Source organism: Kwoniella bestiolae, chromosome 3, assembly GCF_000512585.2.
Source record: "Kwoniella bestiolae CBS 10118 chromosome 3, complete sequence".
Lineage (NCBI taxonomy): Eukaryota > Fungi > Basidiomycota > Tremellomycetes > Tremellales > Cryptococcaceae > Kwoniella > Kwoniella bestiolae.
In genome coordinates, this window is record NC_089243.1 from 409,440 (window position 1) to 432,950 (window position 23,511).

General features: G+C 46.5%; 12 protein-coding genes across 12 annotated transcripts; 8 read left to right on the forward strand and 4 right to left on the reverse strand.

Moving 5' to 3' along the window:
• Nucleotides 1–578: 578 nt before the first annotated feature.
• I302_104826 (uncharacterized protein) lies at nucleotides 579–1,208 on the forward strand (the record flags this gene model as incomplete). Its single annotated transcript, XM_019195674.1, has 4 exons — nucleotides 579–679; nucleotides 760–862; nucleotides 935–991; nucleotides 1,062–1,208. The coding sequence occupies 4 exons, from the start codon at nucleotides 579–581 to the stop codon at nucleotides 1,206–1,208; spliced, it is 408 nt and encodes a 135-aa protein (XP_019042497.1).
• A 1,718-nt stretch (nucleotides 1,209–2,926) lies between these two features.
• I302_104827 (uncharacterized protein) lies at nucleotides 2,927–4,746 on the forward strand (the record flags this gene model as incomplete). The annotated part of the gene is made up of 7 exons (XM_019195673.1): nucleotides 2,927–3,080; nucleotides 3,169–3,237; nucleotides 3,327–3,592; nucleotides 3,668–3,710; nucleotides 3,794–3,923; nucleotides 4,005–4,204; nucleotides 4,316–4,746. 7 exons carry the CDS (start codon nucleotides 2,927–2,929, stop codon nucleotides 4,744–4,746), a joined length of 1,293 nt encoding a protein of 430 aa, XP_019042496.1.
• A 628-nt stretch (nucleotides 4,747–5,374) lies between these two features.
• I302_104828 (uncharacterized protein) lies at nucleotides 5,375–5,998 on the reverse strand (the record flags this gene model as incomplete). The annotated part of the gene is made up of 5 exons (XM_019195672.1): nucleotides 5,375–5,442; nucleotides 5,509–5,554; nucleotides 5,624–5,711; nucleotides 5,781–5,797; nucleotides 5,864–5,998. The coding sequence occupies 5 exons, from the start codon at nucleotides 5,996–5,998 to the stop codon at nucleotides 5,375–5,377; spliced, it is 354 nt and encodes a 117-aa protein (XP_019042495.1).
• Nucleotides 5,999–6,361: 363 nt separating this feature from the next.
• I302_104829 (mitochondrial 37S ribosomal protein uS4m) lies at nucleotides 6,362–7,733 on the forward strand (the record flags this gene model as incomplete). The annotated part of the gene is made up of 3 exons (XM_019195671.1): nucleotides 6,362–6,421; nucleotides 6,550–7,011; nucleotides 7,191–7,733. The coding sequence occupies 3 exons, from the start codon at nucleotides 6,362–6,364 to the stop codon at nucleotides 7,731–7,733; spliced, it is 1,065 nt and encodes a 354-aa protein (XP_019042494.1).
• Nucleotides 7,734–7,969: 236 nt separating this feature from the next.
• On the reverse strand, nucleotides 7,970–9,036 carry I302_104830 (Grx4 family monothiol glutaredoxin; the record flags this gene model as incomplete). The annotated part of the gene is made up of 6 exons (XM_019195670.1): nucleotides 7,970–8,058; nucleotides 8,124–8,194; nucleotides 8,310–8,386; nucleotides 8,492–8,590; nucleotides 8,792–8,884; nucleotides 9,004–9,036. 6 exons carry the CDS (start codon nucleotides 9,034–9,036, stop codon nucleotides 7,970–7,972), a joined length of 462 nt encoding a protein of 153 aa, XP_019042493.1.
• Nucleotides 9,037–9,319: 283 nt separating this feature from the next.
• On the forward strand, nucleotides 9,320–10,337 carry I302_104831 (uncharacterized protein; the record flags this gene model as incomplete). The annotated part of the gene is made up of 8 exons (XM_065869946.1): nucleotides 9,320–9,358; nucleotides 9,508–9,591; nucleotides 9,671–9,755; nucleotides 9,829–9,846; nucleotides 9,905–9,926; nucleotides 9,992–10,010; nucleotides 10,108–10,209; nucleotides 10,290–10,337. 8 exons carry the CDS (start codon nucleotides 9,320–9,322, stop codon nucleotides 10,335–10,337), a joined length of 417 nt encoding a protein of 138 aa, XP_065726018.1.
• Nucleotides 10,338–10,859: 522 nt separating this feature from the next.
• On the forward strand, nucleotides 10,860–12,594 carry I302_104832 (uncharacterized protein; the record flags this gene model as incomplete). Its single annotated transcript, XM_065869947.1, has 7 exons — nucleotides 10,860–10,885; nucleotides 11,067–11,138; nucleotides 11,253–11,301; nucleotides 11,530–11,968; nucleotides 12,058–12,257; nucleotides 12,362–12,468; nucleotides 12,537–12,594. 7 exons carry the CDS (start codon nucleotides 10,860–10,862, stop codon nucleotides 12,592–12,594), a joined length of 951 nt encoding a protein of 316 aa, XP_065726019.1.
• An 850-nt stretch (nucleotides 12,595–13,444) lies between these two features.
• I302_104833 (uncharacterized protein) lies at nucleotides 13,445–14,479 on the forward strand (the record flags this gene model as incomplete). The annotated part of the gene is made up of 5 exons (XM_019195667.1): nucleotides 13,445–13,668; nucleotides 13,719–13,761; nucleotides 13,838–13,894; nucleotides 14,063–14,282; nucleotides 14,394–14,479. 5 exons carry the CDS (start codon nucleotides 13,445–13,447, stop codon nucleotides 14,477–14,479), a joined length of 630 nt encoding a protein of 209 aa, XP_019042490.1.
• Nucleotides 14,480–14,928: 449 nt separating this feature from the next.
• I302_104834 (uncharacterized protein) lies at nucleotides 14,929–16,133 on the reverse strand (the record flags this gene model as incomplete). Its single annotated transcript, XM_019195666.1, has 5 exons — nucleotides 14,929–15,555; nucleotides 15,682–15,792; nucleotides 15,867–15,897; nucleotides 15,996–16,051; nucleotides 16,107–16,133. 5 exons carry the CDS (start codon nucleotides 16,131–16,133, stop codon nucleotides 14,929–14,931), a joined length of 852 nt encoding a protein of 283 aa, XP_019042489.1.
• Nucleotides 16,134–16,549: 416 nt separating this feature from the next.
• I302_104835 (uncharacterized protein) lies at nucleotides 16,550–18,346 on the forward strand (the record flags this gene model as incomplete). Its single annotated transcript, XM_019195665.1, has 10 exons — nucleotides 16,550–16,585; nucleotides 16,652–16,760; nucleotides 16,827–17,041; nucleotides 17,108–17,153; nucleotides 17,243–17,324; nucleotides 17,405–17,439; nucleotides 17,495–17,514; nucleotides 17,587–17,640; nucleotides 17,704–17,766; nucleotides 17,876–18,346. The coding sequence occupies 10 exons, from the start codon at nucleotides 16,550–16,552 to the stop codon at nucleotides 18,344–18,346; spliced, it is 1,131 nt and encodes a 376-aa protein (XP_019042488.1).
• A 113-nt stretch (nucleotides 18,347–18,459) lies between these two features.
• I302_104836 (ribosome biogenesis protein ERB1) lies at nucleotides 18,460–21,346 on the reverse strand (the record flags this gene model as incomplete). Its single annotated transcript, XM_019195664.1, has 5 exons — nucleotides 18,460–18,724; nucleotides 18,802–19,114; nucleotides 19,228–20,164; nucleotides 20,228–20,602; nucleotides 20,699–21,346. The coding sequence occupies 5 exons, from the start codon at nucleotides 21,344–21,346 to the stop codon at nucleotides 18,460–18,462; spliced, it is 2,538 nt and encodes an 845-aa protein (XP_019042487.1).
• Nucleotides 21,347–21,932: 586 nt separating this feature from the next.
• On the forward strand, nucleotides 21,933–23,408 carry I302_104837 (uncharacterized protein; the record flags this gene model as incomplete). Its single annotated transcript, XM_019195663.1, has 3 exons — nucleotides 21,933–22,029; nucleotides 22,094–22,217; nucleotides 22,277–23,408. The coding sequence occupies 3 exons, from the start codon at nucleotides 21,933–21,935 to the stop codon at nucleotides 23,406–23,408; spliced, it is 1,353 nt and encodes a 450-aa protein (XP_019042486.1).
• Nucleotides 23,409–23,511: the final 103 nt, after the last annotated feature.

A 23,511-nucleotide genomic window follows, 5' to 3' on the forward strand; every position in this document is an offset into this window, starting at 1 on the left:
AGATGTTGTTGTATGGATGACCTGGTCTTGGGAAAGTGTTGAGCTGTTATATGAATATGACCATGCTATCTTGATTCCTCACCCAACATCGACATTGACTAACCACTGACCACTGACGATTGTGTCACCCACCAGCATCATCTCCCACTCTCAGCGACACGCGTACCGTCTGGGAGTTTACGTAATAGAACCATGTCATCTCTTTTATATGCCACTCATTTTAGGGGTCCAGTTCCGATGGAAAAGGCTACTTGCGCTTGGCAACTTTCAGATTCACCATGGATTGATAAGATTGCAGTGGTTGTTTGTAAGATCTTATGATCAGGTACAAAGATAGTAAGCAATTCACCTAACGTACGTACTCTGGTATCTCAGTCTGCACAATGGATTGATAAGATGGGGATCAAAGCGCACAGTGACATTGGTAATCATCATCTGACATTGACGAGATGAAAATGGTATAAAAGGGGCTATCAAGACGTCTATTGACCTGGCCTCACTGAATTTTTTCTTAACCGATCAATAATCAAGAACCAATCGACTTGCCTTGCCTTGCGTTACATTGACTGATATACAGGATGAGCGTCCACCGTCAAACAGCCTTATCATTCGCTTCAGCAGTGTCCAACAAGAGGATCGACGAGGCTGCTTCGTACCTCTCTGAGGAATTCCTTTGGAGGTGAGTTCGGCTGAATACTGTCATGGTGGGAGTAATTCCCAAGGTACAAAGCTAAGCTTACCATGCGGTGAATGACTCAGACCTCATCCAGAACGATTAGGTGGACTGGGTAGACCCGAGGGTCACACCAAATCCCAATTCCTGGAACTGATGAGGGGTTTGAACAATATCAAGAGATGGAACGTGCGTCTCAGCTTATTGTCCTACACTTGCGTTGAATACGTTCGCTGCTGATGACGATGTATCTCTTCGCAGTTCAACACCGAAAATCCAATGAAGGTGATAGAGAACGACAACTCCATCGTAGTACACGTAAGTAATCTTCTCCGGGTTTCCCCAGTATCTCTGCGCCATGCTAATCCTTCTGTGTGAAACGATCCAGCTCCACGGAAATCCAGAACATGTCAGCGGGAAAGTCTTTTCAGCCGAATACGTCTATATGATAGATTTCGACGAACGAGGTAAAATTCAGATATTGGATGAGTTCTTCGATACGGTCTACATGGAGGAACTGGCCAGGTTGGGTTAGATCGAGTTGAATGGCATATGATTGACTCAGCGGGTGAAGGCTATGTTGGTAATGTAAAATAGATCACTCGAAGGTCCATACCGTATGCAGTATACAGAGTATGCAGTATACAGACTATGGTCATAACATTCGCAGAACACTAACAAGCACGAGGATATCACCTACCCAAGCAAAAATCCCAACTCACCCCATCTCGATTCGGATCCTCTGACTAAATCCGCACTTATCACACATGTATCGAGGCGTTGCCCTCCGGGAGTAAATTATACATGTGCATAAAATCCAGCCTCATCCAGTCCTTTCAGATGGGAATGCTCTTCGTGTGCAGATTACAGCTCGCCACTCTCACCGACAACAAGTCTCATGCTCCCAATCGTCAGATGAAACGATCACGTCTGAAACTCGGTGATGAAAACTTCTGACCGAGATCAAATCAGAAGCTGAATCTTCCGACCACAGGTATCATACAAGAGAAGGAATATAAATGGGGGTACTCGACTAGTCTGGAACCCTTTTTTCCATCTTTCTCAATCTATCAATCCATCATCGATCAATCTTTTTCTCGGAGGTATTCCTTCCAGTAAAAGGAACGAGGATCTGACGACGTATGTTTCAAAGGGATCTCGGTGGAATGTACTGAAAAGGTTCATTTGTATCATTGTGTGCAAGGACTGTCGATGTACACACATACAGGAGGTACAGTACACACCGATTGGAAGAAGAGGAAAATGAGGTCGACGTCTTCCTAGAGGGCTTGCGGATAGCGCGAGGGGATTGGCTGATGCTATCAAGGCAGATACCGGCGATCAACCCTTTGTGCGATACTCAATACTCGTAAAATACCTGAAAGAAAATTGCACGCACTGACCGCAAACCCTATTATACCCTTTTCAATGAAAGAACGATGATCCGGAATGATGCGATGGGCTGTGCACCGACGCACGGGCTGGGCGAAATCGAATAAAACGATAAAGGATTCCAACGGGGTCGCAGTACCTTATCGAACAATCTTCGGATCATCCTCGTCCATGAATCAACTTTCGACCATCAAAGTCAGATTCTGTACACAATCAGTATGTCCGTTGAGGATGTACCACACAGGTACACACATAAAGTTCTTGTGTGACCAAACAAACAAACAGATATATGAGCTGTAAACTTTACTTCTGCTTCTTCCGTAGAGCATGCTCATACGAGCTCACATTGTTTGTGTCTGTGTAGCATTGTACATAGATTGAAAAGGATAGACTACCATCATACCCTCCGATACAATAGTTGCTCTGCTTATACTCCTTCGACACAAAGACATAGACAAACGAAACGTTGGCTTCTTGTGATCCGATCCGATCTTGATCTTGATCTTGACCGTGGTATTTGATGGAAGCAGGTGGAGCCGTCAAGATTGCCTGTTGAAGGAGATGAAGCGCCTTTGAAGGGACTTGGCACTGGGATTAAGGAGTCGAAGGCTTTGAAAGTGGGAAGAAAAGAATAACCTGTTCAGCATATAACGTAGGAAAGATATATAAAGGAGAGACGTGGTGAGTTGACATCACCATCTGTCTATCCAGAAACCCTCAACTCTTCCTCTTATCTGTTTCCAGCTTACCAGATCATCCTCAACCAGCCTTGCCCTCCCCATTCATCCTCCTATCTGGTTATCTTTTGATATAACCCAGAGAACATCTTTGGTCGCCTGCTCTACCACCTTTCGTGGCACGATGGCATTCCGCAATATTGAATACCTCGTTCCTTCTCTCCTGGCTACCATCCTAGCTTTGTATCCCTTACCATGGCATATCCGAACTAGGAACATAGCCACACTGTCAATGATCTTCTGGATGACAACGTTGAATATGGTCCACAATGTCAACTGTGAGCATTTGAACGCTTGCGGGAATCAAGACATCTTGCTGGCCGATGATCTGTTTGTGTTGACTTTGACCTCGACTTGCCGGTATAGGTATCGCATGGGACGATAATTCAGATATCAAAGCTCGAGTCTGGGGAGATATCAGCACAGTCATCATTGGTATGCTCTACTTCACACTATCTCTCTCTTGCACTACCCCTCTGCCTCAGGCAAGGAATCCATAACTTATAGTATGTCGCTGAGTTTAGTCGGGTACAACTTCGCCCTCCCCACCGCTCACTTGCTCCTCGCCAAACAACTCGAATCACTCACCACCCTCCGCCCCCACTCACCATTGTACGATGACAAATCCCGACGAAAGCACCGACTGATCGATCTGTCCGCTACCTTCCTCGCGCCCATCGTGGGCGTCCTGGTTCATCTGAGTAATATGGATAGAAGGTTTTACGTGGTAGAGGGGTTCGGGCCATTGCCTGCTACGTATTGGAATGGATGGGGTGTATTTTGGATGGCCGTGGGTATATTACTCAGAACCCACAAACTCCTCTCTTTGCTTTGGGACTATGCTGATGGGTTGATCTGGGGTCAGATTGTTCCTATTTGTATTGCTCTTGCTTGTGCTGTCTACACTGGTGAGTACCTTTAGTTCTTCCCTAAGCCGTTGTGTCTACTGAAATAGGGGGGGCTGGCTAACAAACGGATGGACACGCTGTAGCCCTTGCACTGATCAACATCATCAGACGACGTAAACAGATGCTATCAATGATCGCCACCGGATCCTCAGTAAACAAGGAACAATTCTTCAGACTTCTATTTTTGACCATTGCCGAACTCGGTACTTGCGGGTGAGTACTTTATCCCTCTTACCGTTTCTTTCTAATCCACCGTTGGGTAACTGACTAATTGGCTTTGCTCCACTTACCCAGCCTCCGAGCAATCTTCAACCTCATGTCATTCCAACGTGGACCCCAACCCTTAGGTCATTTCGGTCCACCCATGCATAATCTCAGACGAATCGAAAGTATCCCTCTGAGTTTGGTCTCGGAACGAGGGATGTTGGTATTGAGATTATCCTACTTCACCTGTGTGGCTTGTAGTTACATCTTTTTCCTCTGTTTCGTTACCAGTACGTCTAAGTCTCTTGCTCCCAACCCAATCCGTCATTACCACCCACTTTGCTATGAATATCCCTTCCCCTCGTTGTACGCTGATGGTTATATGCTCACCTCAACCCCAGGTGCCGAAGTGAAACGATTCTACGGTCTCATCCTCCATCGAATCTTCCCCTGCATCCCGGAACCTACCGACCGTACCCTCAGACTCGGATCAATGGACGGCTCAGGCTTCACGGGATCCGGGTACAGCTCAAGGAACACCCAGAAAATCCAAATACACACTACAACCTCGACATATACTACCGAACATCCCTCATCATCGAACATGCCACTTTCCCCTCTGTCGAGTTCTTCAAGTACGGCCAAAGATAAGGATATGAGTCTTGAGGATATGTTGGGTACGCCGGTGATGGGTCCTCAGGGTGTTTATATGCCTAGGAAAGGAGGTGGGGCAAGCGCAATTAGCGTGGTTAGTAATCCGTCGGATATCCATTTACCGCCTATGTTGGTCGATCGAGAGAAATGTGAGTTTGGGTTTCTGGCAAGCATTTAGGAGATAGTCAAGCTGGTTGAGCTGATGGGAATGATGCAATGATAGATCCGATGAATTGATGTATCGCCATTGGTGAATATCTAAGTAGATCTTGTGCGAAGTAAATTGAATTGAGGAGAAGGAGAGAAAGAAGAATACTCTTGTGTCAGCCCGAACGGCTATATTTCGACCGCCCAGGAGGATACACGAGAAAAAGACAAAGAAAGAGAAAAATCCCAAGTATAAATCGATATTGTCATCATCTTCCTCATCGTTCACTCTAATCCGGGATATCTGTGAATCATAATCTCTCCACTCTACCTCCTTCTCATATATCTAATTGTCCCATTTTGACTTCTGTTCCGGTATATAGTTTGTCATCACCATCTCAATCTTGTCAGTATCTCAGCATTGTCCATCAACTTGTTCCTGCCCTAGCTATGTCCAACCTATAGATGTTCATACCCATCATATATCTTACCATGCATATACATATCTTGTCAGTATCGGCGTTATCGACCGGAGAGCAGCACTTGGGTTAGTATGGAAGTAAGGGAGATGTGTATGCATACATGCTATGAATCGCTTTATCCTTCTCACGTTGCATATTCTTCTTTGTTTCATCTCTTCATCATACAAGTGAAATCATCTAACGGGGGATTCGGGTACATTCCATATGTGTGCGTGTAGGTTCAGCAGGAAGGGCGCAGTAGAATCCTGCAATACCAATGGGTATGTCAGCTAGATATCGACGATGGATTTCCGATCGATCAGTAAGCTTACCGAGCGATTGCATGCTCTTGAACAACGAAGCACTAGCCAAAGCGAGCTGCAGATTCAACGTTACACGATGAGCTAAGATCATACTTGTGAGCAAATGATACAGAGAAGAGCTCACCTTGATACAGCTCCTTCCTCCCTCTGGCGTTATCCTACACAACTCCGCATCGGTAGCATCGGCATTTCGTCTCGAATCGAATGTATATCTGTGCGAAGAATGAATATCAGCTGCGTGGCCAAGCACTTATGAGAAGCTGGAGACCATGTCAGCTGACCTGGCGTTGGGTGCTTCCTACATATGTAATACAAGAATCAGCTTTGATCATGTGTGAGATGATCGACAACAACTGTAACTCACCCTCACAAAGTCCGCTACTCGTTTATGTTGTTCGGGCGGAGGAGCATTGACGGTTGCGTCCGATCGAGGTGCGGGGATATCGTTGACTCCTTTGTGGGAGGATGATTCGCCTGGGAAGATATCTGAGATTGCCATTTTGTCTGATTTGGTTGTATATATGCTTCGATAGACGGTTGGATGAATCAAGATGCCTGAATATATTCCGGTGAAGTGAATCGATCTGGTCCAAAATAGATGGAATGGATCTGTCGAAGATGGTAATGACGAAGTACCACGTGCGAGTCATTCAATGTTAGGCTCACGTTGAGTAGGCCAGGCCCATTCACGTGCCTAATTCTCTTCTGTTCCTTTCCGTCTTTTTGGACCAACCTTCCGACCTCCATCTTTTTGGAATTTCAACGACGAGTAAAGCCAAAATAAAAGTCAAACTGGATCATACATCTTACATACAGCTCGTCAGCTCACCATCATCCCTACTCCTTACATTCCGTGCTCATCATGCCCCTCAAACCGGCAACAAGGAATGTGTTCAACTACAACAGGGCCATCCCACGTATGGTGAGTTGTGTCATTCCTCTGTCCAGCTCATGCGACCATCCTCGAACTTCCTCCTCCGGCTCTCTCGATCTTTGTCGTACCAATAAGTAACCTTCACCTACGACAATGCTGACACTATCCCAATGTAGAGCTGGGCCCCCGAGAACCTCTTTAATCTATGGCAGCGTACCTCCCCCGACTCCCCCATAAAACGGACCCACGATTTCACCCGTACCAACTCGACCCCCTACCAACTCCGTTTCACTGCCAAACGACTACTAAGGGGCTATCACGGAGATCATATAGGCTATACAAAGTTCTCGAGATGGTACATGCCCGAAAAGTTACCAGCGATCCACGAGTCTTCCAGTGGCGGAAGCTCAGAGGTGAATAAGTGGGTTGAAGGCAGGGAACGATCTGGTGGAAGGACCAATGAGGAGAAACAGAGCAGGAGGAAGGAGAAGAATTCGAAGGCTCCGATCGGGACGATGTTGTTTGCTGATGTGGAGAGAAGGTTGGATGTGTTGATTTTCAGGAGTTGTTTTGCGCAGAGCGTGTGGGAGGCGAGGAGGTATGTCGTGCAGGGGCATGTCAAGTTGAATGGACAGGTTGTGAGTTCGGTTTTATCCCTTTTCCAAGTCCCATTTCAGATGAATATCTCAGTAGATGAGAGAGGAACGATCGGTCACTTGAATGCCCCGAGAGGGATGGCGCAGATGGACGTAGTCCAGAGATATCTGTAGGGCTATTCATCTTGAGCATTCTTGCTAATCCCCTTTACTGAAAATAGGTCCGAAACCCCAACGTAATGCTAGAACCAGGAGACCTCTTCTCAGTAGACCCAAAGATAATCCACATGCTCCAACCTCCTCTTTCCTCTTCCAACTCCACACCCACACCTGCCGAATCAGACTCAGGAGCACCAGAGGAAGTAGGCGCCACAGCCTCCTCATCAGGCGACGCAGACTCGTCCTCACCTACCGAAGCCTCCTCCGCCTCGCAGACACCCACATCTACCCCTCTTCCCGATCAATCCGCCTCTTCCTCTTCCGACGCTCTGACAGCTTCGTCAGGAAGTCACTTCTCGCTCCCCTCCTATGCCCAACCTCACATATTCGTCCCAGCCTACATCCTCCCTTCCTACCTTACCTGCTCGGCCGTATATGTTCGACACCCCACCGCCCGACCTGGGTACTCTGAGATTCCTAGTCCGTATGATGCTGGAGGAGAACTGATGAGTCTGGGGTGGGAGTACTTCAAGAGATCTATGCCTAGGATGAGGAGGAAGACTGATAAGTGGCCTAACCCGTGGGGAGGGTACGGTAAGAAGTAGGATCGAGTGGATTTTGTGAGTATTGCATAGTATAGGATTAGTTAGCATGATGCATTTGACACACCTTACGCTTTATGCTATCAGTTGCTATGATTGTTGGACCTAAATGATGGGTAAACCTTTACAGCCTATGCCATCGATCAAGCTTGCATACAGGTGATTGAGCATTGCAGGATGAGGATTGCGCAGTCCGTGATAGTGTCATATTAAATGATGCATCAAGATATCAACAACATCTAAGCCTTGGGAGCAGGTTCTGCCTCTGGAAGGGGAGGTGCCAAACCCTCCTTGATAAGTAGGTTCTCAAGTTCACCACTTTGGTGCACTATAATCATGTACAGATACATCAGCTTTCTTTCCGTCAAAGGCTAATGGGGTCGATTAACTCACTACCTAAGACGATATCGCATCCACCGACAAATTCACCTTTGATATACACTTGAGGGATTGTTGGCCATTCGCTGTGAGCATAAGATCATCAGTATCGTATGATTCCAAATGTATAAGTGGGAGAGGGAAAGGGACTATCATGAATCCCGATGTGATCTGTCTATATGGTATGATATGATGACTGACCTGTACTCCTTGATAGCGGATCTGAGCTCCTGGTCTTCTAGACAGTTATACGACACGATCTTCTCTCTGGGTACGCCCTATAGTCCGCGAAGTAACTTATCAGCTTGATGTTTACCTTTCATGACTGCAGGTGAAGCCAGAAAGCTGAACGCCATGACGAGTAATAAGTTGCGATGACTCACCTGAACATCCAGGATCTGGCAGACGGCTCTTGAGAATCCACATTGGGGTGATTCGGGGGTACCTTTCATGAAGACTACTAAGGGGTTGGTTTGGACTGCCTAAAATCGCAAAATTCAATGGTTGTCAGCTTGGCATCCTCTATCAGAAGAATTTCCGAGTGACATGTGTAGGTTCGAAAATGACTAGAGCAATGACAACGATCGTGATCATGACAATCATGGTTGCCTTTACGGCAAACTATATCCATCCAATATTTCCCATGTTGTAATATCGTGAGATGGGATGGATCCACTACTTACATTATCTATCAGCTTCCTAGCTTCGTCCGAGATCAACCTTCTCTGATTTAGGAGGGTCGATGATCGGTAGATTTGATTGGAAGGGAGGGATCGCTAAGCGGCGAGGTATACCATTGGTCCGATGAGTCAGCACGGGTATCTCCTCCAAACCCACATCGGACATGCATCCCTGTTGAAGTCGGAGTTGAGACTGAGGAGATAAAATCACTCACAAGGGTTCGGAGACCTGCTCTGGCGAATGACATCTTGTATGAATCTAGTCTGGTTATGATAGCAAGAGAAGAGGAATGATGAAGAAGGTTGACATGACGGCAAATTACATTCCTATCTTAACTTTTCAACGGTGCGGGCAAACCTCCACTCGTTGGGATCAGTTGAATTCACCTTTGTCTGATTGGGTATAAACCCATCTCTCCGTATCATTTGACGTTGCATATGCTTAGCATACTTTCATCAAGCTGTCGAGCACAAGCTAGCATATCAAGTAGAGTTGTGATCACTGCAGAGAAATTGCATAGAAGAAATAAGATGTCGTTCAGTCTACCGTACAAGTATATAAACGCTGAGGTATGTTCTACTCCTTCCTATAGGGTTGACCGATATACCTTGTATACCCATACTGATCTTTGCTCCTATATATCCGCCCCCATGCATATATCTGTTTGAACAACTTACATCACTCTCATACCCCCAATCCGAATCATGCGTCACCACAGCAACTCGCAGAAATCATAAAATCCAAACCCGCTTCAGCCCTCAAAGAGTTCGCCGTGGTTGACGTGAGGGACAGTGATTTTGTGGTGAGTATCACTTCACTGCTCTGACAAGGTCTCTTGGATCATATTGAGATTGGCGATGATAAGCTGATAATGTAGATAGGGAGGTAACATAGTCTCAGCGTTGAATTACCCTAGCGATACCTTCCACGCGAGCGTGGATGAGCTGGTGAAGAAGTTGGAGAGCGGTATGTCCTTCTCTCATGGGACGGACGATGGTATAACGAATAGGAGCTGATGGTGATTGGACACGTTATACAGTTCCCAAAGTGATATTCCGCGAGTCCACCACTTGTTCCCTCAAAAAGGACTCTGCTGACGTTTCTGATCGGGACAGACTGCGCTCTCTCTCAAGCTCGGTGAGTCCCTTCTTCACGAGGTACGAGCATATGGGACGCTGACGAATCAGATGAGGTGCTCGTAGAGGTCCCAAGGCTGCTAGAGTGAGTACCACTGCACTTCACTCTATGTCCTCGGTATGCTGCCGATGTGGGGATGACATTTTCGGTGTTGAAACTGATCAACTGGTTCTCTCCTTAGATATACGCTGAGACTCGCTCTCATGCTATTCCCAATTCTCCTACTCAGCAGGAGATTTACGTCTTGAGAGATGGTTTTTCAGGTTTCCAATCGAAATATCGAGTGAGTACAGTAGAAGCGTCCTTCTCAGCCAATGGACTTGTGAGATAGCTGCTGATGCAAATGCATGATGTCGTTCGTAGCATGACCCAGAGCTGATCGAAAAGTTCAACAAGTATTATCACGACTGATCTAAGGAGTACTTTACTGCACCAAGCCCCCAGTAGATTCGAATCATATAGATTTGAGTCTCGTTGGCGACATTGGCAGATGGACTAGGACATGAATAGATAGCTTATGCATATGTTGTAGCATAGCAGTAGTCGCTCCTTCATGTAATATCCTCCCGGCGTTCACGCAGAGCACAAACATCAGAGCAGACATGCGTGTAGACAAACCAAAATACTATACCAAGCGACCGCCAATTCCTTATATACCCCATTGAAACCCCATACCACGTGGCACACCTCATTCAATGCGTCATTCTAACTTCCGAGTAACCTCCGAACATCCGAGTAATGCGGGGTAATCTGATGACTTAGCCTGTCACATCATACTCGTATACAGACGGTCCGATCCTCTCTTTGCCACTAAAGTATATATACATTCTGCTACACTACCTATCTCACACTGTATATTCTCTCCATTTACACTTGATTTGTACATATCCCTTCTATCACTCCATCGCCCAAATATCAGCTAGATTCTCAACAATGTCTCTCGGTCGTACTGTCAAGCTGTGAGTTGTCTCGCTCTGCACTCATTTCCCATGGAAAGCAGAGATTGCTTCTTGACAGATACCGAACCTATTGTATCTACCTCATGCCGACAAGCACTCTCATCGCTGGATATATACTCAGCTTGTGCATGTTTGTACCTTTTGAAGTGAGCTGACGAGCTCTTTGTGTCATCGTGCACAGCAACAACGGTCTCGTCATCCCTCAAGTTGGGTATGGTACCTGGCAAGCTGCCCCCGGAGAAGTAGAGAAGGCGTGAGTGATATTCTGCTCATGCACGACCACTACCTGCGAATCCCCTTGTTCCACTTGAAAATACTCGTTACAGTTCTGAGAGTCATCTGCTAATACCTTTACATCGCACCACAGCGTCGAGGAAGCCATCAAAGTTGGATACAGACATATCGACTGTGCTCTGGTGAGACCTCTCCTCTCCATTTGTGCTTCGACACTCTGCTTCCTTCGCTAACGTTTGTCTTCGGATTCTATAGGTCTACCGTACGTATCTCATTTATCTCATCATTTATTGCACATACACACGCTCATCATCCCGTATACTCGTAACCCTTTCACAGAAAACCAAGATGAGGTCAGTCCCAATCACATCATTTCCATACCGTACAGGTCCTCACCATATCTTCCATAGGTCGCAACCGGTATCAAGTCCTCCGGAGTCCCACGAGAGGAGTTAGTCCTAGTTTCAAAACTATGGAACAACTCGCACCGACCCTCCGACGTTGAGGCAGACCTTGATCTCACGCTCAAACAGCTCGGTACCTCTTACCTCGACGTATACCTTATTCACTGGCCCGTAGCCTTCGCGCCAGGGAAGGACCTCTTCCCCAAAGATTCCAACGATGTTGTCAAACTCGATGAATCCGCTGAGAAGGGCGGTCCATCGATTGTAGATACGTGGAAAGAGCTCGTGAGGATCTCGAAGGAAACTAAGAAGACCAAGGCTATTGGTGTTTCCAATTTCACTGTCGAGCAGTTGGAGAAGATTATCACTGCCACCGGAGTAACACCTGCTATGAACCAGATTGAATGTCATCCTAGTTTGATCCAACCTGAATTGTTCAAATACTGTACGTGTAGTCTCCGCTCAACATTTCTATCTCGACTAGAACACTAGGATCAATCATATGATGTGATACTGATATTGCTGGGCTTCTAGGCAACGAAAAAGGCATTATCATCACTGCCTACTCTCCCCTCGGAAACAACATCACCGGTAAACCACGAGTAATCGACCACCCCGAGATCAAGAGGATCGCTGAGAAGTTGGGTAAATCACCTGCCCAAGTGCTCATTGCTTGGGTCACCAAGCAGGGATTCGTGGTGATTCCTAAGTCTGTTACTCCCGAGAGAATCAAGGTGGGTGGTTGTTCTTCGCTACGTGACGTACCATCCTTCGCTCATTACTGTCCATCCGGCTGTACGCTATATGTGCGATTGCTGATATCTGGTCTACTTGGTAGTCCAACTTTGAAGACTTTGAACTTTCCGATGCGGACTTTGAGGAGATCAACAAGATCGGATTGGCAAACCAGGTCAGATCGAACATCCCTTACGAGTATGGAACTAGGTGAGTGGGGTTGGATCGATCATCTGGTTCAAAGAGCGGTTCGCTGATAGACGTCGGGCATGATGTAGCTGGCCTGTCGATATTTTCAGTACTCCCGAGGAGAAAGGTCAACCCAAGGCATTCTAAGTTTGTTCGCAGGTCTATGACAAGCCTCGTGTTTTATAGACAGGTGATAGGTAGAAGTGAAATCATCAAAAAGTAGCTAGTAAGAAGTAGAAAATATATCGTATGCATCGATTTTGCAGACACTCCTTTCTCACTTGAAGTAAGTATGCACAGTATGCGTTAATGAAGCGGGACTGTGCCACATATTCGGTCTTCTCCGCCCCGTATATTCCGCCATCCATGTATTTGCCACTACCACTCTTTGAGAGGTGTTCTTAGTCCTTATGCTAGGGTTAGAGCTTCTGACAGTGAGGAGAAATCCGAGTCGAAGCAATTGCTGGTTGCAAAAAACAAATCCTACAGTTGTATTGCGTCGTAAGACCGATACACAATTTCTGGAAACCTTGATTCTTCTATGAAGACTCTCAAAACTATACATTTAACTTTTTGCGTTTTAGACGAGAAGAGAGAAGGGGTGTAGCCGCTGTTCATATATCCTAGAATTTTAGCAGAAACGTAAAGCTTTCATATGGGGTGGATGAGTTGGTCCCTACTTGTGCTAGCTCAGTTTGTATTTGCATTGTACTCGAGGCAGGGCGAGTCTGCGATACACAGATAGATTCGGATTGGTGAGTATGATGTGTGGTGTTACGAGTATGGTTGCGCTGAGTGGCAAAAATGCCATGCACACGTACCCACGTTTCAGCTGTTAGCCTTTACGTTGATCCCGCGTCATACATTCTTTTCCCCATTTATTTCATTTCGACAATTCAAGTCATAACAAAACCTTTTCAGACTTTGTTTACCTATATCTTCTTTACCTCATCTAACCCCGCAACAGATAACATCACACACACTCACAACACTCACGATGTCAGGCCCACCTACCGCCTCCTCTTCAAGACGTCGCCCCTCCCTGCCATCCGATTCTAGCGAAACCATCGTTTCAACCTTGGATAAACCGATCCGAACACCCCATTCATCCGCTTTGGTCAAACATGGGAAATACGTTGTGGCTGGTGCGTTGGGGTGCTGGTATGTTGATTTGATGGGGAATGTTAGAAGTATATTGGAGGATGAGGGAGGTTGGGTTAGGTGAGCTGCACATTCTCTCAGACGGGAGAGAAGCTGATAGGAGGAAATAGGAAGGTCATGATTCTTGGCTTAACTTCGCATGGGGTCACTATTGTGAGTTATCTCATCTTTATGATCATCTGTCGGCGAATGACTTGGATGGGGACTGACGTCGGATTTGGTGGTATAGTTGATCTTCCTCTACCTCGTGCTGTTCTTACCATGGTTCAGAGGATATACACCGAATGTAAGTGCCTAAATTCACGATCTATACTAGTCATCATTTATCACATCATTCTCGTCTATCTACCGCCTCTTCTCGTGGTATTGCCATATCGATCTCCTGAGATATTCGAGGGCACAGGCATTTCCATATCTCATACATAGACACGCAGCTAATCTTTCACATGAATAGTACCCCCAATGGCAATCATCCGCCCGCTTACAGATAATCGTCCCTCTCTTAACATTCACTATCCTACTCGGCTGGACATCCATCGTGGTATCCCTCTCTCAGGCCGGCAAGAAGAGTATACTGGATTCTGCTGTGGACGCTGTCAAGGCTGTGGGGAATGCGAATTTGGAGCAGATGGAGGGTGGGAGGGGGTTGGGGGTGTTCAAGTCTATGGCTGGGAGTGAGTTTAGCTTGCTTGTCGATCAGCTTGAACTTCGATCGTCCCTAGATGTTTTCCATGAGAAGATGTTCGTTCTACCAGTGAAGCAGTCGCTAATGGGTTATATCGCAGCTACCGCCCTGTTCACCCTCACTCTTGGGATATTGGGGTTCATCCCGTCGCCGTCCAACGTACCTGTCCGAGAGAAGAGAACATAAGGCTGTGTCGTTACCGATTCTCTTTCAGAGTGATCACCCTACTATCATTTGCCTTTCAAGTGTAATATGATTGCTCTCCAGAAGTAGTTAATCGTGTCTACAATTACCATCGCTCATCCCATATCTCATCCACTAATTTTCATGTTCGACTTTAGACTCATATATCTACATAGCTTATTACATACATTTTACGAGCACCATGCATTACCATACCACTGTGTACTCCTTGTTATCTCACCATGGGACCGACGTGAACAGTGTTTGCGAGAGATGCAAGACACGGTATCATACCAATGTACAATTACATCAGGGGCATTGGTCGAATACTTCGTCTAACACTATAGAGCATTTCCTCCATTCCAATATCTACAAACTGTACACATTTTCACTAATAAACGAGAAATAACAACTCGAACAAGGGAGACAAGATCCAATCAATTGTATCAACTTTAATCGATCTTCTCCTTATTCACTATATCATCGATATCCTTATCCTCGTGCTTATCCGCCAACAACTCTTTCTTCAATTCTTGCACGATATCATTCTCTTCTACCATCCCCTTTATACCTTCACCTTTATCTTCTGTCTTATCTGATTTTTCAGGTCCAGTGTCAGTTCTCGTGTTAGAAACCGTCGTATCAAAATCCTTCTTATCCTCATCTCGAGACTTCTGAATCGATCCAAAATCATCTCCTTCAACACCTCTCAACAACTTATCCTCCTTCTCATCGAGATCCAACTCTTTCTTCAGATCTCCCAACAATACCTTCTCACTTTCCTTTACATCACTGATCCCCTCTTTGCTTGCTTCTTCGGGTTTATCAATCAACCCTATTTTTGTGGTGCTTTCGTCCACACCCAATTCACCCATGAGCTTATCTAGATCCTCGTTGGTCATTTCCCGCATGAGCTTCTCGAGTTCGACCTCCTGGATTGACTTTTGGGATGGTAGGCCGCCCTCTGCTCCTGCATTTGCATCGGATGACAAGGAAGCGGGGTGGGATAAGTCGAGGTCTTGTTTTAAGAATGATTCGAGGGTTTGCGTTTCGACGGCATCTTCGAAATCTTCCATCGTCTGTTGATCATTCAAGGCAGATTAGCCAGTAGCCATGATATGGTGGAATGATGTTCTTGTCGGGTCCGTATATCGATGGTGATGAAAGTCGAACGCGGCGACATTCCATCAGGGATGATCACTCACCCCGACCCATTCTCCCCCTACGAGATATCCAGGTAATCCAACGACCACACCAGGAGGCTTGGATCTTTGCCATTTCTTCTTAGCCTCTTCGTCCATCACTAGATCATATTCCTGTAACACGTAAAGCTCATCAGCTGCAATTGTCTTGCTTGGAAGTGCAACATTATAGCTGGACTGGCACTCACCTCATATGGGATTTCCAGACCGTTCAATGATCTACATATCTATCTGGATCAGCCTTATTCCCGATGGCACTGCGCTGTAGCCCGTAGAACACCCAGACGAGGCATACGTATGATGATAAAATCACTGACCTCCTCAAAAGATCAATATGTTTCCTTACTTTCGGTGCCGACGTGAGACTGGTCACCTATCTCTTTGGCATTAGTGTAATCCGCTGATAAGGAGTTACGAGCCAGACTCACGTAGATTGTTACTGGGGGAGGAGCCATCTTGATGGGTAAGTGGGTGTTGCTGTACAGGTGACTGAGATGCTTGGAGTGGACTTGAAAGTTGGGAGGGGTGTGAAAGTGAAGTGAATCGAGTGGGCTATGACAAGTCAGAGTAAAGCTCGAGATGTACCATGCACCTGCACCATCCTCATCCTCTCGACGTGAAATGAACGCGGTGATCGGTTGATGTGGAGTCTCCATGCGGCATTACGTATCTGTACCCACGTGGAGAGTAGATCAAAAACGTCATCCTCAGCATCCTTTGTGCCGGTCAGTGCGTTACACCTACCTACTCTTTGTATTTCGGATTGGAATACTGATTTCAATTGCACCTTGCATTCTCTTGAACACGATATATACACATATACCCTCAGATCAACTCGTACCTTGTCTTCATACTCTTTCAAAAGAGCACGATGATCACTACCTCGACAGCTCTGACGGTAGCAAAGGTGAGTATCCAGTCGACCATCAGCTCGTCCGAAGTAACACAGCTGATACTCCTCACTCGTGTACAGTACCTCTTCGGAGCGTCCGTAGCAGCTACCACCCTAGCAGCAGGTGGTCTATGGTTCTTTCAGCGACATCTGATCTATCCAGGGTATGTACCAGACGGATCAAGGAAATGTAAGCCTGCCTGGTCACACCTCTTTCCCTCATATACGCGAAACTGATGAACCAGCCCGGGAATAGTCGTACCTCGACCTATAGAGCTGGGAATGCCATACGAAGACATAACGCTCACCACCCGGGACAAAGTCAAGATCAAAGCTTATGTGATCCCTTCGAGGAAGGATCCAGTGTTGACTGATCAGCTGAGGCATCTGAACAAGAAGCAGAGGGAGGAATTGGGAGAGAAGGAGACGGAGAAGTGGTTGGGGGAGATGGGCGATGAGAAGGCTGTAGAGGTGAGTTGCCAGCTGGCAGGATCTGACACATCTTGAACTATCAGCTGATATCTCCTGGCTGGATAGTACGCTAAGAGCAGGCCGACAGTGGTTTTCTTTCATGCTAATGCGGGTGGGTTTTCTCCTCTATATGACCGTGCTACTCAACCCCGCTATCATATATATCAAGAAAGCGGTCCTGACGATAATCTTCCGATTTAGGTAACATGGGTCACCGAGTACCGTTAGCAAGAAAGTTTAACGTCGATTGTCGATGTAATGTATTCATGTTATCCTATCGAGGGTGAGTCAAGGTTTCGTATCTTTCAGCTTCATTCGCTATTGTGAGGAGTGAACACGATTAAAGCTGATGAACATCTGCAGGTATGGCTTATCCGAAGGACGGGCATCTGAACATGGTGAGTAGCTTCTCGAGGAACGAATCGCCTGCATAGCTGACATGTCTCTCTGCAGGCATTCGTATAGACATTGAGGTGAGTGCTAAAGCAACAACCGGTATGAACAAATCAGTATTGGCTATCTAACGCTTTAATATCTTGATCCAGACTGCTATGGACTACATAAAATCGCATCCTATATTAGGTGACACTAAAGTAGTGGTAAGTCAGCTAGTGCTCACCCGAAACGCCATTCAGCTGATTCGATTCTTTCTCCATCTTCAGCTTTATGGTCAATCTTTAGGAGGTGCTTCATGTCTCTACGCCGGCAGTCGATATCGAGATATGGTGAGTAGCTGCGGCATGAGATCCTCCTTGGAATCACTTAGCTATTACCCACTACTTTCATCGGTGAACATCAGTGTGTTTTAATGGACTAAACTAACGTATTCTCTAGGTGTCCGGCATAATCCTCGAAAACACCTTTCTCTCCCTACCCTCCCTCATTCCCTTGGTATTGCCCCAACTACCCAAATTCCTCTTACCGATCCTCCTGACCGAACATTGGGATGCGCACCATACGATGCCTCTCATCCCCTCCACCACCCCGATGTTGATGATAGCAGGCAAGAACGATGATCTGGTTAAACCTCCTCAGATGATTGCGCTAAGGCATCTCCGAGCTGGGGCGGGCGGTCAGCTGAAATGGAAGGAACTGGATGGAGGGCATAACGATACGTGTCTTCAGCCTGAGTATTGGGGGATAATAGGTGAATGGATGAAAGATGAGATTGAGAATAATCCGTTGAACTTGGCTCATAGTGAGAAGAAGGAGAAGGAGGAAGAGGAGGAAAGTGAAAGTAGTAGTAATGACGATTATCAGAAGGTTACGAAGGAAGAAGTACTGGAAGCTAAGAAGGAGTTGTAAGCCACTCGAGAAGATACCTATCTATATATGACAATGACAATTATGTAATTTCATGACTTTACGTTTCGTGACCCAAGAAGCAAGAAGCAAATGCATAATCGTACATCTCTGTCCTACGAACACCACAGCCTGACCTCGCCATCCGACCCACTACTGACCAGCCAAGGTTTCCCACTCACCCAGCTCAGATCCAACACTCCGATCCCATCTGTTACCTTGTGTCCTCTGAGAATCTTGAGCGGCACGATTAACGGGTTTTGCATCAGATCCTGATAGATCGTACAGTGGAATATATGGATGGTACCGTCATCCGAAGCAGATGCGAAGAGGGGTAATGTCGGGTGGTAGACTACCGATCGGAGAGCTTTGGTGTGGTATCTGGAAACCGAACAATCAGCATCATCCGGTGTACTACTCAATAGATAGATAGCAGAGATGGATAGCTAAACACTCACCTCAAAGTCTTATACGGCTTATTACTCAAGTCCAGATCGAACCACGCCAACTTCTTGTCGTACGACCCAATAATCAAATTATCTCCCCTAGGATGCAAATCAAGGGACGATATCCACTTGACACCCGATTGCAATGTTCGGACGAGGGTCTGAGTGGCCAGGTCGTACTGTCGGATATACCGTTGGGTGGCAACGAAGAAATGGGGTTTGGAAGGGTGGAAGATCACTTTTTGGACTTGGCCTGGTAGTTTCTTGAAGGGGGATTGGGTGGAGTGTTTGGATAGCTGGTGGATTAAGACTGACTTGTTTGAGGCTGAGTCGACATTATTTACAATTAGTATTCTTCTTTGCTTTGGGATATTACCAGTGTGTTCGAAGATTCGTTCTAGTGAGTACTCAGAGGGATAAGAGGATAGATCAACTCACCATCACTCGCGACAGTCGCAAAGTAATCACCTTTCCTATGCCAGCTGACCTGTTTCGGTGTTCCTGGCACCTCTACATACACCAACACACCTCGTTCTCTCTCGCTCTCGCTCGGTCTAACCCATTTGATCGATTCGACACCCTTGATCTCCTTGCCCGCACCGATCTTGGTCGTCGCAGCACTGGTAGCGAAGGCAGTGTTGACGTGCGTCAAGGTGTTCGCCGCTATAGCAGGAGCCACCAAAGCCAAGGGAGAGAGAACAGCGATTTTACCGGAAACCAGTGCTATCAAGAGGCATTCGTCCTTGTATGGCGAGAAGGATAGATGTTGGATCGCACCGCCCTTCAGATTCCATTTCCAGACTTCCCGTCCATTTCCTAAATCCCAGACTCTCACTATACCATCTTCAGAACCTGTAGCTACCCACAAGCCATCGGGAGAAGTGGATACCGATCTTACTCTTGAACTTTCGGGGTGTCGGTACACTACCGAAGTGGAGATGGGGAAAGGCTTGAGTTCTTTCGGAGCCGGTAATTTAGGTATCAGACTTTCTGGATCGATGTTCAGCTTGACCTTCCTTGTTCTAGGTGCCAAGTAGAGATCCAAACATCTTTCGAACCTTTCTTGAACCAAGTTCTTGTATCCTGGTACTAATCTCAACGAGTCGTATTTGGCAGGTAAGAAATCGGTCTTCCTATCTTCTTTGTCGGCCTCCTCCCACTGTTTTTGCTCTTCTTCATTTAACAGGTATTCTTCAGGGGGGTTATAAGATTCGATGGTCTTTGGAGGAGGAAGTTGAGGAGCAGGCATGTACATCGCATGTGAAAGATTTGCTTGATCGGATTCGGACCAAATGGAATATACTGTTGGCTTAGCTGCGGAGGGTTTGTTGGGGATAATCCGTCCTTCTCTGATGGCTTTGACGATTTTCATGATCTAGTGCGAAGCAGTGTCAGCTCTGACATGCGGGATCCAGCCGCAGATATGGGGACAACTCACCTTCTTATGTTCCCATTTGGAAGGTACAAATCTCCTCTTAGGTTCCGGAGCAGCACTGAGCGGCATAACTCGCTCATTACCTTCACCAGTGAACCATTCGATCGTAGGTTGGTACGGATCGTAATCGGCATCAGGGTTCTCGGCTCTCTCCAACCTTCTGATGATATCCAATTCTTTATCTGACAATTGCACGGATTGCTGTAGAAGCTTATCTTCTGCCGATGTCCATGCAGCTGGATCTTCAGTGTTTGACAGGAATTTGTCCAACTCGTCTCCTTGAGCGGGTCTGAAGATCTTTCGGCCATTCACGTCGTACCCTATATGAGGCATGTCGTCGTACCATTCCATTGGGATGTTTCCTACGGTATTAGGGTTCTATGACCATATTTCAACTGAGGTCAGTCACCCCTTCATTTCAATGTTTCCATAGATAAGTGAAGGGAGGGAAATACTGGGAAAACGTGTACTCACATCCTCAGTGGAACTCTCACTTCCATAACCAGCTTCATAATCCTCATACTCCCTCTTGTACCCCCCTTCAACAAGTTTACTAGGTACCAGTCTCCCCACGCCTTCCTTGGCTCTCGAGATCTTCGCATCGGTACCGAGCGATTCGTCAGGCTTGATCGAATTTTTCGCAATCAATTTACTAAGTTTCTCGTCCGTTGATAAATCCTTGTGCGATGACGAAGGTGAAGTAATAGGTGAATATTCCTCTTCTTCATCCTCGTCGCCCTCAGCATACATAGCTTCGATATCTGACGAGTTATAGCCCGATTCCGATCCACTCTCTTCGTCGTCTAATTCCTCTTCGTCCAAGCCTGTCTCATCATCCCCGTCTTCTTCTTCAGCATCTCCATCCTCAATCTCACTATCAAATTCTGGGAATGCCTCTTCCTCCTCGTCGTCCTCTCCTTCCTCTCCATCCTCGTCTTCGCTCATATCTATCCCACTGCCTGCTGATCCAAACTCTTCATCCTCATCTTCAGAAACCTCTTGAACGGCCCGCTTCTTGTTTTTCAATGTGGAAGGACCAGCATTGCCGTTTGTCTTGGCTAGTCGAGAGACAGAGCTGGACGCTGCTCTTGAGCTACTGGCCGTAGCGTTCCGAGGTGCCATAGCTGTGTCTACGGACTGTGGTTTATTCGACTTTACAGCAGTTATTGAGGAATATCACTGTAAACACCAAAACACCAAATCTCAAAATATCGAAAACCTCGAAATGTTAAAATCAACCATCAACCTCCACTCGAGCCTTTTTGGGATAAATTAGCATAAATTGCTGAGAGGGATATTCCGGCTATACTGTTAAATTACCCCAACATACCTCTCGTCAGCTCATTCAGCTGCTAATCTTAGATATCACTGCACATATAGCATGAGTTCATCAATTATACAAGGATGTAACGGTTGAGATCTTCCGCTACCTTGATCAGGATGTCAAGATCTACGTCTCGGAGCCAAGCTCTAGGAGGTTGTCATCACAAGAGAACCGAGCCAAGTCTACCACTGTACGATGGTGGTGATGAAGATGATGACGATGATGGTAGTTTGGTTGCAGAGGAGTAGGCCATCCATCCATCCTTTGGGTGAGACGTCAATAACACACACTACTGACTATATATACTGTAATTGACCATGTCACTTCATCGACTCCCATCTCTTCATCATTCGTCTAGTGCTCACACTCGACTCATCTACCTAAATGTCCACGAACAGGTACAAATACCTTTGCGAATTCTGGAACTGCACCAGACGATTCGATAGATGGTCGAGGCTCGAAAAGCATTTCATAGATCACAGTGAGTTATGTGATACCTCTTACTTGTATATCAGCTCATCTGTTATACCTTACCTCTATCAAAGTCAATAACAACGTCCGATTCAGACCTACTTCACAACAACACTCTTTCAGCAATACTTCCACTACCACCCATTCCAGGCGAAGGAACAAAGCCTCCCAAAGAAAGCAAAACAGGAAGAATCGCTCGTAAGCCAGCACTCCGCCTTCAGTAGATCAAGCTGACGTTATTATTTACCCTCATTCAGGTCAAATAACCGATCCCATATACCTTCTATCACCCCCTCTCGTAGCAGCAATCCCATAACCATCGATATTCGCTCACCATCCCTCTCGCCAGATACACCCTCCGAGACCGAGATGGAGATCGAGGAAGTTCGAACACCCCCTACACCCAACACAGCAAGAAAGGGACCAAGATGGGCTGTAGCTCCTCGATCACCCACACCTACCCCCACTCCCATGCTCGAAGAACACCTGGAAGATGGAGAGGTCATGACTCAACCTCAAGACGACATCACCAGCATATCACGTGCTATTACGCCTGACCCAAATGCACTCCATTCCGCCGAGATTATGGAGGATGAGGAAGATTTGGCAGTGGACCACTCCGAAAGTGGCGATACCAACCAAGCCGAAGAAACTATAAGCAGTCCTATCACTTCGCCTACACCAGTCCACCTCACTCCTCAGCAGCACGTCCTGGAAAATACGATGGTATCACCCCTCGCCCGACTCGGAGCAGCTGCACCTCGATCTCATCCCCCTTATAGCGGTGTCGAGTCCACTTTCAAGACTTCGCCTCGACCTCAGCACAGAGCGTCAACGCCACCTTCCGCTCGAGAGCGAGCCCACGAGATAGTCAGGACGCCCAATTCACTTGATCGATTTATTCAAGATGCTTTGGCTTCTATTGAGATGGGAAGGGGGAGAAGCGAAACACCTTGTCCACCGCCGAAATCCCCAGTAGACAACCAAGAACTCGATGGACATTCGCCATCAACGCCCGCTTTGTCAAGTCCGGGAACTCTCAATAAAAATTCATTTGATTCAGCTCCGAGACCTGAGACACCCCAGGATCCAATTCACGTATTCCAAGTATCTTCCTCAGATGGAACGACCCTGGACGGCAGTACTACATCATTCATCGATAGATCGAAACAAGCTTCGACCATCTCATCTATCGTTCACACAAACTTATCTCAAGATCAGTCGTCCGGTATCTTCAGCCAAAATGATCCTCATATCGATATGAGGCTGGAAGTGGAGAGGATCATGCATCTATACGAAAGGATCACAGCGAACGAGAAGAGGACTAGGAAGAAGATGGAGGAAATGGGGGGATTGGTAAGGGATTTAGCCGAGTATTTTGGTTGTTAAGTGGTTGGTCAGTGTGTTTATACAAGTTGAGCGATTGATCGATCTCGAGGTAAATCCCTCGTTTCGTATATAAAGATCAGTTCATATACGATATGCAGCTTTC